At 40.7% G+C, this 16,982-nt stretch overlaps 1 protein-coding gene across 2 annotated transcripts in view; it reads right to left on the reverse strand.

Annotated features, from left to right (window-relative positions):
• The window catches only part of ttc27 (tetratricopeptide repeat domain 27), a 203,219-nt gene extending 187,867 nt beyond the window's left edge, over positions 1-15,352 (reverse strand). Inside the window, exon 1 of one of the 2 annotated variants that reach the window (XM_039621581.1) lies at positions 15,064-15,352. In XM_039621581.1, coding sequence (XP_039477515.1) covers positions 15,064-15,151 — 88 coding nt within the window. In that variant the 5' untranslated portion in view covers positions 15,152-15,352. The remainder of the gene's footprint in view (positions 1-15,063) is intronic. The other variant, XM_039621580.1, reaches the window with a different exon arrangement.
• Positions 15,353-16,982: the final 1,630 nt, after the last annotated feature.

The raw sequence follows: 16,982 nt of genomic DNA on the forward strand, positions 1-16,982 counted from the left end.
TACGAAGAAAGTGTAGTTTAAGTTTGTGTGTAAAGCTGAATCTATTGGTGTGGGGTTTTTTTTTAATCCTGTCCGGTCTGGCAGCTTTGGCAATCAGAATTGTGATCTGACTGCACTGTGGCACCAAACACATTTTGCTCTCTATAATGAGTCTTTTCTTTAAACCCCTTAAAAGAACAAGAAAGCTGTGCTTTGCAAAATCTAGCTGTATAATAGAGCTGGGCGATATAAGATTTTTTTCATATCACGATATGTTTTTTTCATTTCAGGCGATAACGATATATATCACGATATAAGCCAAATAACTATATTTGTAAGATTTAAATGTGCCGTTGCTCACAAGTAAAATGTGAAATAATTAGCAGCTTGTTTTGATTTAAATATTTATTTCCCATAATAAGTTCAACAGGGTAGATGTACTTAAGGAACATGAGACTTCAGTTTCAGATAAATAAAGGCAAATATTGCGAACTACACAAAAGGCAGCTGCTAAAGCGTTTAAGTTTCAAAATAGAACAAACAAAACAGACTACTAAATTGTCATTTCCAATTAGAAACAAAATATTAATTCTAAAAATAAATCTTAGTTCGTTTTACAGAAGAACAGACAAAATTGACTAACTTTGGTCAATATCAAATAAACTGAGAACTAAAAGGAAATTCTCAATCTCTCCTTGTTGTATAGCTTAGCTTTTCAAACAGTTTTAACAGTTACTTTAGTCTGACAAAAGCCGAATGACGAATTAGCGCTTTCAGTCAGAGATTGAGCATGCACCGCTTTATTGTATTTCCAGACTTGCTTTCAGCACAATTTACAGTGCGCGCTACTGTTTTTTTGTCAGACTTGAAATAGCCGAAATACCTTCACACTACGGAACTTCTGTGGCCCTTCCGTTCGACAAGCTCTCCGGCATTGGAACCATCATCTGTTTTCTCTTCGGTAACCTTCGCTCACGCTCTCGGTTGATTTTTCTCTAGTCGGCAAACTCATTTCCTTCATTACCCAGGCTGCACGGCTGCAAAAACAAATACACATGTGCGCCTTGGCACTTGTGCTGTACGTAACAAGTCACGTGATGTGACTCTGCGGCTGTGATTGATTCGGCTCTGCGCTACTTAATTTGGATTGGCTGTTCTTTTTTTTTTTTCTTTTTTTTTAGAGGACAAGAGAGATGAGGCCTATCGCAATAGTTTAATTTTTCTATCGAGAAAAAGTTATTTCGCAATACATATCGTTATCGTTTTATCGCCCAGCTCTACTGTATAACAATGTAAACAGGGACAAAGTTTGATGTTGAAACAATGATCAAGCCCAAGTTGACATCAGTCGTGTTAATGCACTTATTTCCTATGTAGCCTTATTCTGCTATAAACAATCCCCCACGTATACTGCATACAGTGTCTGAGTGTTTACCTTGCTAATGCTCCAAAACCACCATACACTTGTGAGATAAAGAGGACATGCTGAAAAGGCTGATACCAAGATGATGAAAAATGTCGATTTATTGAAAGACAGAGGGCAGCTGCTGGGCCACTGCTTGCCAACAAGAAATAATTGTGTTGCCCGAGTGCTACGTTCAACATCTCCCCGTCTTTCATTAGGTTTTTATTTGAGCAGGGAGACTGGCTTGGCTCATTAGCATTGATTGCTTTGGGTTACCCTGGTGGAGGGAATAGAGGGGAGGAAGTAGATCGTGCTCTGAGCTGCATAACAAAGCCTGGCCAAGTTGAGAAACAGATTGATTGTCTCCATCACAAACGAGGTGTGGACAACAAATAACCTAAACACTAATAACAGATGTGTCACATCAGAGAACCTGTGCCAGCTTCACTGCTCTATACTACCATTTTTCTTTCTTTTTTTTTTAATTAAAAATAAATAAATTAAATCTCTCTATATCCAAAAGAAGATGGCTTAGTTGATTTCCAGACAGCTCACTATTCCTTGAATGCTAAAATTAATATTAGTTTTTTCCACTGCGCAGGGACATTGCACAATTTCCTGTTCAGTGGTACAGCCGGGCATTGGCAATTACTACAAAATTTGCTCTGATACTTTTACTATGCATTTTAAAAGATTAAAACTCTACATTGTGTATCACAGTTTGTTGCGTAGGGGGCTGTAGAGCTGCAGACCAGCCAGGGTGCCAACACTGACCCATGTCCACTGCCAAAGCGCCAAATATTTCCTGAGGTGGTACTCACTGTGAACAGTTTGAGAACCACTGCTTTACAGGGAGTGCAGAATTATTAGGCAAATGAGTATTTTGTCCACATCATCCTCTTCATGGTCAAAGGAGTTTGCAAAGAAAAAGCGTCTGGACTTCTTTAAGTTGCTTGAAGACGTTTCACCTCTCATCCGAGAAGCTTCTTCAGTTCTAAGGTCAAATGGCCGAGAGTCCCAGATTTAAACCCAGTGGGAGTATCCCCCCAAGGAGGGACAAAGGACCCCCTTTTTTTTTTTTTTTTTTTTTCTTTGCAAACTCCTTTGACTACGATGACCTGGATGACTGAGAATCTTCACAGACACATCCTCTTCATGCATGTTGTCTTACTCCAAACTGTATAGGCTCGAAAGCCTACTACCAATTAAGCATATTAGGTGATGTGCATCTCTGTAATGAGAAGGGGTGTGGTCTAATGACATCAACACCCTATATCAGGTGTGCATAATTATTAGGCAACTTCCTTTCCTTTGGCAAAATGGGTCAAAAGAAGGACTTGACAGGCTCAGAAAAGTCAAAAATAGTGAGATATCTTGCAGAGGGATGCAGCAGTCTTAAAATTGCAAAGCTTCTGAAGCGTGATCATCGAACAATCAAGCGTTCATTCAAAATAGTCAACAGGGTCGCAAGAAGCGTGTGGAAAAACCAAGGCGCAAAATAACTGCCCATGAACTGAGAAAAGTCAAGCGTGCAGCTGCCAAGATGCCACTTGCCACCAGTTTGGCCATATTTCAGAGCTGCAACATCACTGGAGTGCCCAAAAGCACAAGGTGTGCAATACTCAGAGACATGGCCAAGGTAAGAAAGGCTGAAAGACGACCACCACTGAACAAGACACACAAGCTGAAACGTCAAGACTGGGCCAAGAAATATCTCAAGACTGATTTTTCTAAGGTTTTATGGACTGATGAAATGAGAGTGAGTCTTGATGGGCCAGATGGATGGGCCCGTGGCTGGATTGGTAAGGGCAGAGAGCTCCAGTCCGACTCAGACGCCAGCAAGGTGGAGGTGGAGTACTGGTTTGGGCTGGTATCATCAAAGATGAGCTTGTGGGGCCTTTTCGGGTTGAGGATGGAGTCAAGCTCAACTCCCAGTCCTACTGCCAGTTTCTGGAAGACACCTTCTTCAAGCAGTGGTACAGGAAGAAGTCTGCATCCTTCAAGAAAAACATGATTTCATGCAGGACAATGCTCCATCACACGCGTCCAAGTACTCCACAGCGTGGCTGGCAAGAAAGGGTATAAAAGAAGAAAAACTAATGACATGGCCTCCTTGTTCACCTGATCTGAACCCCATTGAGAACCTGTGGTCCATCATCAAATGTGAGATTTACAAGGAGGGAAAACAGTACACCTCTCTGAACAGTGTCTGGGAGGCTGTGGTTGCTGCTGCACGCAATGTTGATGGTGAACAGATCAAAACACTGACAGAATCCATGGATGGCAGGCTTTTGAGTGTCCTTGCAAAGAAAGGTGGCTATATTGGTCGCTGATTTGTTTTTGTTTTGTTTTTGAATGTCAGAAATGTATATTTGTGAATGTGGAGATGTTATATTGGTTTCACTGGTAAAAATAAATAACTGAAATGGGTACATATTTGTTTTTTGTTAAGTTGCCTAATAATTATGCACAGTAATAGTCACCTGCACACACAGATATCCCCCTAAAATAGCTAAAACTAAAAACAAACTAAAAACTACTTCCAAAAACATTCAGCTTTGATATTAATGAGTTTTTTGGGTTCATTGAGAACATGGTTGTTGTTCAATAATAAAATTATTCCTCAAAAATACAACTTGCCTAATAATTCTGCACTCCCTGTATACTTTGATTTGACCGAGTAATCAGAGTTGATAGTCAGCTGGTGCACCCTCTCACTGCACCAACATACCTTCACTTTTCATTGTTTAGGGACAGGTTACAATCTGCTCTAGTCAGAGAATGACAATGATTGACTGCAGCTGCTTACCGAGAATTGCTGCCGTTTCTGTATAAATGATATATCTGTTCATCAGACATGTTCAGTGCTTTTCCCAGCTGTGATGTTATTGTGAACCTGAATGAATCTGTTAGAAACAATAAGACGACGCATCCCCATAATCAATGATATGCATCCTCGAATCCAAACACCATAGTTTTGTCAAAGATGGGCTCACATTCCTACATGAAAATATATTTCTATCCCACACCCACAGGCCAGCCACATGATCGCTCAACTGTCCCCTTGGCTTTAATAAATGCTTGCAGGGTGACTGGTGCTGTAAAAGAGGTGTGGAGATTTTCATCTGACTGCCGATCTAATGAAACCCAGGGGCTGCCGTAGTAGCGCAGTGAGGTGGGAGGGAGAAGACGAGAGGAGGAAGGTTCTGGCTTTATGAGGGGAAAATGAAAGCCTGAGGTATGGCCACATGTTTAATGACATTTCAGCTACTCTTCAGGTCTACTGATGAAATGGCAGCAATTATGGAAAACACGGCAGGGGCCCTCAAATTAGTCCATAATTCATAAAGGTTCAGGCATTGAGCTGCATTTAATAAGGAAATAGTGAACAGAATTTGCAAAAGCGTACAGGGCTGAGAAGCAACATAGATTCAAGATGAAAGATCAGGAATAGCTTACATGGGAACACCAATTTCTCTACTGTGTGGAGTTAGTGATAAACTAAAAAATGCACACAGTCACAGGTTGCTTGTCTTTATTGAAGCAGGGCTGTCCATACAGCTTCGATAATCTGCATAAAAGCTCAATCAGATCCATTAGCCTGGCTTTAATTCGGAGTTTTATGTTCTACGATCATCTACACCCTACACCACCTCTGATACGACACACTTTTGGGAAACAATACAGAAGATGTCAGTTCATCATAAATCTTGCCACAACACTTCCATGGTAATAGGTAGATGGGATAAAAGAACAATGGTTTATGAAGTATTACCTGCCAACAAAGTCAAACAATCTCATTTGGCTCGACAAAAGCGTTGTCAAATTAACTTACTGCTATAAATTCTCACATAGAAAACAATCTAATGCTTCAGATGAAACCAAGATTGACTTCTACCAGAGTGGTGAAAAGTATGGAGTAGGTACAAAAGTTTGGAAAAGGAAAAGGAGAGCTTATCATTTGTGATCAGGCAAAGTTATTGCATGGACATGTAGCCAGGCCCGTAGTGTTTCTTGCTGACACGACTGTTGATAGCAGGATGAATTCTGAAGTACAAAGGGCTATGCTCTCTAATGAGATTTAGCCAACTGCAGCAAAGCTGATTGGATGCGACCTCACAGTGCAAATAGATAATGAACCAGAAAATATTGCAAATGCAACCCTAGAGTTTCTCAGGGCAAAGAAATGGGATATTCTTCACTGGCCAAGTCAGTCAGCTAAGAAACTAAAGACGCCTGCATTAAAAGCCTGCCAGAGCATCTCAAGGGAGGAAACACTGCATCTGGTGATGTCACTGGCAGAAATGATGTTTATCCAAATCTCAAAATAAATTATTTTAAAATTATGTTATTTTGTCCAATTAATTTTAAGGCCCTGTGAATGGAAGACGATGCATAAAATCATTATAATTCCTACACAGTTAATGCAATACTTTGGCTTAACACTTTGAATTAAAGATGAAAGTCTATACATACAGTTAAGCCCATAATTATTCATACCCCTGGCAAATTTTGACTTAAAGTTACTTTTATTAAACTAGCAAGTTATTTTTTAACTGGAAATGACACAGGCGTCTCACAAAAGATAATAAGATGATGTACAAGACGCATCATTGTGGAAAAAAATATTTCTAAGCTTTTATTTACATTTGAGCAAAAAGTATCATGTCCAGAATTATTCATACCCTTCACAAACTGTCACAGTCTCTGGGAAAATCCAAAGTTCCATCCATTCCAAATAGTCAAAGCTGTTCTAAAGCATCCTAATTACCCTGATTAATTGGAAATAGCTGTTTTGATCAACTCAACAGGTGAAAAACAGCAGCTCTCTGCAGGTGGTCTGTGGACATTCATGGCTAAGACAAAGGAACTCAGTGAGGACCTGCAGCTGTGCATTCTGGCTGCTCACAAGTGAGGAATGGGCTACAAGGCCATATCCAAATGTTTTCAAGTTCCAGTGGCTACAGTGCAAAGTATTATTAAAAATACAAGATGTTCCGCACTGTGGAAAATCTCAGAGGACGTTGTCGGAAGCCAAAAGTGACACCTGTGCTGGCCAGGAGGATAGTGAGAGAGGTGAAAAAGAATCCAAGGATCACCACCAAGGCCATTCTGGTGAATCTGGGCTCTGCTGGTGGCAATGTCTCAAGGCAGACAGTCCAACGGACACTGTTGGGTTCCACGGATGCAGACCAAGGAAAACGCCACTTCTCCAGGCACTTCTAAGGCATGCAAAAGCTCATTTGGCCTTTGCAAATGCTCATTTGGACAAAGAAGAAGGTTTCTGGTCTTCAGTGTTATGGTCAGATGAAACAAAAATTGAATTATTTGGTCACAATGATTTTGCCTTCATTTGGCATAAAAATGGAGAAGCCTTCAACCCACAGAACACCATCCCCACTGTCAAACATGGTGGTGGGAACCTAATGCTTTGGGGTGTTTTTAGCCAATGGACCATGGAACCTAATCACAGTAAACAGCACCATGAAAAAGAGCAATACATGAAGATTCTCAACAACAACATCAGGCAGTCTGCAGAAAACTTGGCCTTGGGAACCAGTGGACATTTTAGCACGACAATGACCCAAAACATACAGCAAACGTGGTGAAGAAATGGTTAGCAGACAACAACATTAACGTTTTGCAGTGGCCTAGCCAGAGTCCTGACTTGAATCCAATTGAGAATCTGTGGAGGGAGCTAAAGATCAGGGTGATGGCAAGAAGACCCTCCAACCTGAAAGATTTGGAGCTCATTGCTAAAGATGAATGGGCAAAAATGCCTGTGGAGACATGCAAAAAGCTGGTCTGCAATTATAGGAAGCGTTTGATTGCTGTAATAGCCAATAAAGGCTTTTTTCTATTGATTATTGAGAAGGGTATGAATAATTCTGGACATGATACTTTTTGCTAAAATATAAATAAAACCTGAGAAATATTTTTTTCCACAATGATGCCTCTTGTACATCATCTTATTATCTTTGGGGAGACACCTGTGTCATTTCTGCTCAAAAAAGAACTTGCTTGTTGAACAAAAGTAACTTTAAGTCAAAATTCGGCAGGGGTATGAATAATTATGGGCTTAACTGTATATGGTTTCATTTAAAATTCACTGTATTAGTATTAAGCATTCTTTTGTTGAACTGTGATTTACATGGTTTTGCTACTGATTAATTGCCAACATGTCTTGTTTATTCATCCAAACCAATGTCTTGATGCATTCTCAATCATCCAGGAAAGTAAATCTCCAAAAGTTGAATCTGTTCATCTGGACGTAGCGTTTTGTGGGAGAAACGTTTCGTCACTCATCCAAGTGACTTCTTCAGTCTCAGCTGACTGCAGGTTTCCCCAAACCTTATAAACAGTACATTTGCATAATGACTGAAACCAGCCCACTGAGGGAACAATGGGCTGTGAGGTCAATTACTTAATCATAATTATGCAAATTCCATGACCATTGATCAACAATCACTGACCAAAACCCACTGATCAAAGACCACTGATCAATGGCCATGAGTACCATTCACAGAGAGTTGGGGAATGGCTGCAATCACAGCATTGTAAGATGGTGACAGATGTACCCTTAGGCCCCTCCTCGATTCAGAGATGGTCTTTCCTTTTCACGTAAATGGCCTCCTTGACTCCGCGCTCAAACCAGCGTTCTTCCCTGTCCAGGATGTGTACATCCTCATCATTGAAAGAGTGTCCACTGGCCTGTAGGTGTAAATAGACTGCAGAGTCCTGGCCTGACGAGGTTGCTCTTCTGTGTTGTGCCATCCTTTTCACCAGAGGTTGTTTGGTTTCCCCGATGTATAAATCCTGGCAATCCTCCTGGTACTTAACAGCGTACACTATGTTACTCTGTTTGTGTCGGGGGACCCGATCCTTGGGGTGGACCAGTTTTTGGCGCAGCGTATTTTGGGGTTTAAAAGCCACAGAGACCCGGTGTTTAGAAAAATGCGTCTCAACTGCTCGATACTCCTGACACATATGGGATCACTACAGGTTTTCGCCTGGGCAGCGGTTGTCCTTCTCTCCTGGATCGGCTGGAGCTTTCTTTAGGTGCCTTCCCAGCTTTGACAAAAGTCCAGCTGGGATAACCACATTTACTCAGGGCCTTCTTGATGTGCTGTTCTTCTGCCTCCCTGGCCGCTGTGTCAGTGGGGATGGTGTTCGCTCTGTGTTGTAGCGTCCTGATGACACCCAGTTTGTGCTCCAGGGGATGATGAGAGTCAAACCTTAGATACTGATCCGTATGTGTAGGTTTACGGTACACGTCAGCTTTTAGATGTCCCCCATTACTGATGGAAATCTCACAGTCTAAGAAGGCTAACCTGCCACTTTTCATATCCTCCCTGGTGAATTTGATGTGTTGGTCCACCGAGTTAATGTGATCCGTGAAATGTAGTACGTCCTGAGATTTGATTTTCACCCAGGTGTCATCCACATATCTGAACCAATGGCTTGGTGGTGTTCCAGGGTAGGATAGCAACGCCCTCTTTTCCACTTCTTCCATGTACAAATTGGCCACGATGGGTGAAACTGGGGAGCTTATGGCACACCCATGTTTCTGCCTGTAGAACTGACCTCACAGCCCATTGTTCCCTCAGTGGGCTGGGTTCAGTCATTATGCAAATGTACTGTTTATAAGGTTTGGGGAAACCTGCAGTCAGCTGAGACTGAAGAAGTCACTTGGATGAGTGACGAAACGTTTCTCCCACAAAACGCTACGTCCAGATGAACAGATTCAACTTTTGGACATCCAAACCAATAAATGACACCAAACATGAGCCAACAGAATAGGCCATTTCACACTGGCAAGTTTTTCTTAAGATAGCAGAGTTGAGAATCCTTTTCATTTTTAGTTGTGCTGCTCAACCCACATGCATTTTCCTTACTACGGGGAAATACACAGGGTTTCCAGCAGTATATGACTTACTGCCAAGAAGCATTGTTACAACAAAGAAATAATTAACCAAACACAAATTTCCTTACTTTTTGTGCTAAGTTTATGAAGAAATCAGGGGTGGCTCGAGATTTATGCAGAGTATTGTAGCTTGCAAACTATTTGGCAAACATCTTAAACTGTTAGATGAACATGTTAGCTAAATGTAGCCGCTATCTTAATTTCTTCTTATAGTTCTCTTTCTCTTATATTAAAAATAATAACACTGCTGTCGGACAAGCTGTTTTACGCGTCAGTTCGTTAGCAACAACGACGGTAAAACCATTGTGTGGCTCCACCGTCCGCTTGTTTATTTTCCGCATCAACCTTTCACAATAAAGCTCAACAACCTGTTGAGACTTTTCAAAATAAATTGAAATTATAACAATATACATTATTCTCAAATATCAAATTTCAGAATATGCATCAAACAAATTACCTCAAATGAAAACATGAAGTAACTACAAACGGCGCTTACACTAGACCAGGGGTAGGCAACCTTCCTGATGGCGAGTGCCATTTAAAATTTCCTCAGAAGTCAGTGTGCCATATGATTGCATTAGCAATAAATTTAATAACGCTCTATATGAACAGTTACACATTATATAGAACCACTTTATAGAATTATATTTGTTTGCAAATGTTGGCAGCTATCAGCGAATAGTTATCAGCTATTTTGAAACAAAAAAAAGACACTTTTTATTCATAACAAGAACTCCATAACAGAAAATGAACTGTACAACAGAAAATACAAATGCTATTTATGGTCTCCTCACAACAATGATAAGAAAAATAAACTGGGCCAATATGGCATGTTTGTTAATACAGAGACACACGTTAATGTGATCTCTGGTCTCCCACTCAGAGACACAGGTCTCCGAGTGTCAAACATTCAGACGGCTACCTGAGGACACTCATGTGAGAGAAAATCTGCTCACACAGATATGTAGAGCCAAATACTGTCAATAAGGTCTCTGCAGTGTTCTGAAGACAGTTAAACTTGTCAGGTAGTGATGTCCAGCAGGTGAAAATGCAAGCTCCATGAACATGAACAGCTGTGGATTCCAGCTGCTTCGATGTCGCATTAACTGGCATTAACTCAGCCAGTTAATGCGAGACAAATCTAGCTGCTCATTAAAGATTTCTGGTTTGATCAGAAAATAAAACATTGGTCCATACACCTGAAAGTCCCAAAAATGCATTGTGTCTCGAGTCTATGGATGCATTTTGACTAAAGACCGGCCCCCCAGATATTAAAGCCATAAAGCCTTTGAATGAAAACAAATGCTGTTGTGACAGTGATGTACACTGTCTTGTTGGTAAATGTATGATTTCTATTCATTTTACGTCAGATGAAAACTTTGGTTGTAAGCTTTAGATAATTATTTAATAACAGCCAGACATTTTAAATGAGAATAAGAAAGTATTTCTTTGTGCCCCCTTTCCCTGTTAATGCCCTACCTGCCCCCCTGGCAAAACTTTGCTAGACCCGCCCCTGCACAGTTACCAGCTGTCAGCTACATAGAAAAGGATCCTGGTGTTATTTGTCTCTCAGAAACAGTTCATAACTTCCCTTCAACTCATTCATGTCACCTAAAAAGGTAAACCTGTTTCTCCATCACCAGTTCAGCTCTGATGATTTAGTAAGGACATCTCCTGGTTTCATCTTCCCCTCTCACCAGATATACAAACCGATATCATGACCAGCAGCTTTTACAGCTGTGGCTCCAGCAAACATCAGCTGATACTAGAAATTAATATTAAATAAATTCTAACAACAGCTGACCAAGCTTAAATTTGCTGCTGTTGTTTAGTGCGACATCCGGCGGTTTCCTCTTTCTGGCACAAAGTGAGCGATAAACAAGATAGAAAAGCTGATCAGCTGATCATTGATCAGTTTCATGATTGAAGTAGCAACAGGAGAGAAAGGGGAGAGAATGAGAGGAGAAGAAGATGCAGCTGTGCAGCAAAGACACAATAACTCCAGCTTTGTGTCTTTTTCCATCCTGGCTGAAGTACGGGACAAACTGTGTTCCTTCTCAGCTCAACACGAAACGCGTAATAATTTCTCTGAATGCCGGACAATTCCGTTTGTACGGGACGGTTGGCAACTCTACTAACTAACCTTATGAATAAAATAAAGTTCACTATCAATAAAATCATAGCACCCGCCCAGCTGTACAGAAACTCCGTCATGCTAGCTAGCACGCTAGCATGTAGTACGAGTTATTGTAACTGACTGTAAAAAGTCAGCATAACGAAAATAAACTCCACCTAAACTTGTTTTATATCTGACCCAGATAGACTGCAGGTCATAACTTCTTACCTGAAGTTTAGTTCACCTGACGCTCCGACCGGCGGCTGCCTCGGGTCTCTCCTCCTGCCTCCCCTTCCCTCATCCACCTGCTGGCCTCCACCACTTGTTAATTTTACTGAATCTGTGGAAGCTACGCCATGGCCAACACCAAACAACTGAGTTATTTTTACACACCGACCAGTGTCTGGCCAGTCCACCACCAAAAAAATAAAATAAAAAAAAATAAAAATCATCGGGCCACTGAGCAAATGCCCGGTATGCCCGATGGCCAGTCCAGCTATGGTCGTGCGTGCCATCAGTTAACCCTTCGCGTGCCAACGGTGGCACGCGTGCCTAGGGTTGCCGACCCCTGCACTAGACATAACTGATAATGTTGTTGTTTAATAAAAGTGTGCAGTTTCAATTTAAAGTATCAAAGAGTGGCAGTTAAACTTTAGGTAAGAGTACAAAAAAACTGTTAGGTAAACAAAATGAATACCTGTACAATAAAACAGTGGATCAGTGAAATATTAAACTTATCGTTAACTTCTATTTATAGACTGTAAGCAGCAAGACCTCTCGATCTGATACAAAAACTTAAGGAAAAACAAGTTTTTAGGTACAAACTTTTAACAAGTCCATCTGTACAAGTACGTACATCAAATGAAGTGCATCAAATAAAAAAGAGAGAGCAGTGCAAATTAATCACATCTTCAAATGTGCATTCATCACTTGGCATGAAACCATTGACTGACTTTTCTTACCAACAGTCTGAACACATCTCGCAATGACAGTGCAGGAAGGAAACAGTTTTTTTGTATTCATACCTGGATAACATATAAAGATCATGACAAACAAATTTGCGACACTGATGTACAGTTTTTCAGCTACATTTACTGATTTTCCATCTATGTTTTTTTGTGTGAAACCCCCCCCAAATAAACTGCATATGTAAGCAAGCAGATGCAATGGTGTACAGTAGGGCTGTGCGATATGACCAAAATCTCATATCCCGATATAAGAATTCTATCGTCGCGATGACGATATAAATCACAAAAATGTAACATTTTCTGTAAATTCTGTGAATCTCGGGCAGCTCGTCTTGCGGGAAGTGTTTCCAGCTGCGCGTCAAGCAGCTGGAGTCGAGTGTTTTAACCCATGCATGAAACGATACATTTTTAGACATAAGTTGTAACGGCCGCTGTTTTCTTTGTGAGTATTTATTACACGGCGTGCTGCGGGGCAAAGCCTGTTCTAACGTTTTAGTCTAAGGTTTATTTTTTTGCACCTGGCGGCTCACTTTTTACTTCTCATCCGTAAATAATCTGCTCTTTCACGTGATTCAGTTTATTTTGAAAAGTCTCAACAGGATCTTGAGCTTTATTGTGAAAGGTTTATGTGGAACATAAACAAGCGGACACGCGATGCTGTTACCATCGTTGTTGCTAACCACAACGCATAAAAACAGGCGCTTGTCCGTCTGTAGTGTGGTTATATAAAATATAAGAGAAAGCGAGAACTTTAAGAAATTAATATAGCCACTACAGTGACCATCAAAACGATGAAAAAATATTGCCGTAAACAGTTTATTTTGCGACACCACGAAACAAACGATAGCGTAAAATGAAACGATAGACGTTTTTATATCGTCATCCGATATATATCGTTATATCGAACAGCCCTAGTGTACAGAGGACTTTTCATTCTTTGTACTGTAGGGCACCTTAGATGCAGCACACTACAAAAACTCTAGAGCCAGCTATGAAGAAAAGGTGTCTAATGACATTAAAGGGAGAGAAACAAAATCTCTCTTTCAGGGATAAAACAGAAACCAATACGACTGTTTCGGGATGTCGCAAAAGATCACAGCACTTAACCATGCCACTCAACCAACAAAGCCCATAAGAAGACAGTGTGGGTGTCAGAGAGACGGACGATGCCTGCACACATCCTGGCACATAGAGCACCTCAGCAGAGCACAGCGAACCATTTACAGCCCGAGAACAACAGTGGTTTCACTCACTGTGAGCTGTGTCCAATTTAAAGACATATCTATTTCATTTTCAACATCGAGAACGTGTCACACCAAAATCAAATGAGCTACAGGTCACTAAGTGCTTACCTGGCTACAGTGGGACCCTGTAATAAAGAGCCATCTCTCGTTTCCTTCATTGTTTTAGGCTGCTTTATTCCACAGCCTCAGCCTTCCAGTACAACAGAGCATCTGGGGCAAAGTCTGACTATTGCTATGCAGTCCAAACCTAATGCTTTCCTAAATCTTTCAGTCTGGCCATTTTCTTTCAACAGAAAAAAAAATGACTATCATGTTACCTTTAAACTGACAGTGAAAGGATCTTTTATTCTTATAAGAAAAGGTCTTCCAGGAACTGGATAATAGATTTACAGATAGTTGTTGAATATTGTGCTTTAAGACTGCAATATTCGTCCCTACCTTAAGTTTCTTTCATATCTCCATTGACAAATCACTCCAGTTTAATTAAATGCTAATGCACTGTCAATTGCTGCGGCAGAAATAAGACGTGGTCTAGGAACCAACCGTACTGAAGTCACACTAGAGACGGTTATCTAACAGGAATCTCGCAGTCTGGCCATTTAAAGCCTGCTGGTAACAAAGAGAGACCTAGTTAAACAGACAGCACTGTTTAATTAAGTATGTCTATCACTGGGGCTTTCTGGCAGTTGTGGATTAGTTTCAGGGTTCTAAACGCAGCTGACAGATGCGGCTCGAGTCGACTGGACGCAGGTGTACAGAAAGAAGACGTCATGCCACACTCTAATGATAAACCCTACCAGGAAAAAAAACAACCACGCTAGCTTTAGTTCATAGCTTTTCAACATTACCATCTAATTTCCGTCCAGCTACGTCTTCAGCGAACATTGGGACAATTGGGCGAACTAAAGCTAACGTTAGCTAATGTTTAATTTCTTTTAAATCGACTTCATCATTTACTGAAAATCAATCCCAGTATAAGATTAACGCCGAATAGCTTGGTTACATACTAAATTTTAAATCGCTATACAATATTACAAGACGAAATAGCTACCTCTGCCCACAAGCAATGCAAGTTATTACAGCCAAAAAATACATGGGATTTGGTATGACATCCACCCGAGCGCGAATGACACGTACCGTAGCTAAGTTTGCTTAGCAGGCATTAAATGAACATGAACTCATTTAGACTGTTGCTCTAGCACTCAACACTTTTATTAAGACAACACAGGAAGTCCTGTCAATATCGTTAAAGGTTACACTTAGACCATCGCTGTTACTGTCAAATGCTTCTACATTTTAAATGCTACTTCGCTTGGCAGGCAAGCACAACCTGACAGCATTGAGAACCTGAGACAAAACTAACCTCCTTATGACAGTGTCAATAGCTACGTGGTGAATAAAGGAGCAGAATCAACCGACAGTCTCACCTGCAGTACTGAAAATGTTCTGCTTCCATTCCGCTGCTTCACTGGCCGTTAAAAACCCTCGGAGTGTTGCGATCTCCACGTTCAGCATGACTGAACGGATTTGGTTCTTGCCAAAGTCAAGCTGCCTTCAGTCAGGACGGTCCCAGATAAAAGCCAGCTATAAAGCGCTGTACTAACGAGCCGATTCGGAGCGTCTCAGTCAGTGATAAAAATGTTTATTTCTGGCCATGTGGAGCAAGCGACATCAGTGAGCAGCCATGACAGATCCGCGTTGCATTGTGGGAAAACTAATCAAGGCGTGCACAGAGATGCTGAGCATTTCCAGTCTTCAAATGGCCCGGGGAGGTGGGGGAGTCTGGGGCAATGTTCCCTCTAATTTTTAATGTGTCTGAGTGAACACACAAACTCCCTGAGTGATCCCCTGGACCACTGTGAGCGACATCAGACATGTGCACTGTGGTCACGCCAGCATCGAGTCCAAGTTACATGGTTTATTAAAATAATCATTACAGCATTTACATTTATTACATTGACTACTTTTAATTAACTGCTTTACAATGAAAATGTAAAAAATCTAGTCATTGACCTGTGCAGTATGTTAACACTATTGGAAGTAAAAATAACTTGAACTTTTTAACTTTATATACATATATATATATATATATATATATATATATATATATATATATATATATATATATATATATATATATATATATATATATATATATATATATATATAAAGCTCTGACTTGTATTATGAGTATGTGGTCTGGTAGCTGCAAAGTTTTTTCCAGCTATTTTTTTTTTTTAATGCAGCCAATGCGCTTTTAAACAAACATTTCAAACTATTTATGTTAAGATATTTATTGTGTGTACTCATGTTGTACAGTATGTTTAGCTGCATTATGGTTACTTTAACAGAGAGAGAGTATTTTAGTTGTCACCACAAGGAGGCACTGTTTCATTGTAAGGGCACGTATGCTGCGTCATCACGCCCCTAAAAAGAAAAACTATACCACAACAAAAATGGCACCCATGAGGAAAGTTTTGCCGCTTGTTGGTGTGGAATAAAGTTCCCAAACTATTAAGGTCATTTTTGCCTCCGTCGTCATTTTCCTTCGAGTTGATCGCTGTCGATGCTGCAATACTCAACAATTTACATTAAATTTGATGCCACACAGATTATTTGTGCCACTCCAAAAAATAATTTCTGTCCACTATGAGATAAAGGAGAACAACAGCCTGATACCTGCAGGCCTGACAACAGGAGATGTATCACTCCTGTAAAACCTGTAACATTCAGCAGCCGCCTCATTGTTCTGACACACACAAAACTATTGACTACACTACACACTAACTACACACTAACTACACAAGATTTGCGCTAAACGTCTCAAATCTCTCACATCTCAGAACACCGCCGTCACTCCTAAAACTTCCCCCCGTTTCTTAACAACTAGATGCCACGTTGCCATATCATTTTTTGATTGGTCGACATGGTACTTTTTTCGACCAATAGGAAAGGGTGGGGTTTTTGGTTTTGTTTTTGCTCACAGGCGGAGAGTGCTTTCGAGCGTTTTCCTTATAAAACGTTGTCTTTAACGTTTCTTCCCGCAGTAAATATAAACAACAATAGTAATCAGGAAGAAAACCAAACATTGCATATATTTTTATCATAACTCTGGCTTTACGTGGCCTATCAACACAAAATCAAAACTGGTATAAAGTCCACACTTTTTCCGTCAATTGTTCCGTCTGTCCTGCTCACATCTCCAGTGGTTGTACACGTTGTCATTAACGTGGCTTCACTCCACATCAGCCATGCCGCTTTGCTAGCTAAAACACCGGTGGCGGCACATAAGGACGCTGTCATAGCCTGTCAACGACGTTGATTAGCTGCGTATATACGAATGTGA

Source organism: Oreochromis aureus, linkage group 13, assembly GCF_013358895.1.
Source record: "Oreochromis aureus strain Israel breed Guangdong linkage group 13, ZZ_aureus, whole genome shotgun sequence".
Classification (NCBI taxonomy): domain Eukaryota; kingdom Metazoa; phylum Chordata; class Actinopteri; order Cichliformes; family Cichlidae; genus Oreochromis; species Oreochromis aureus.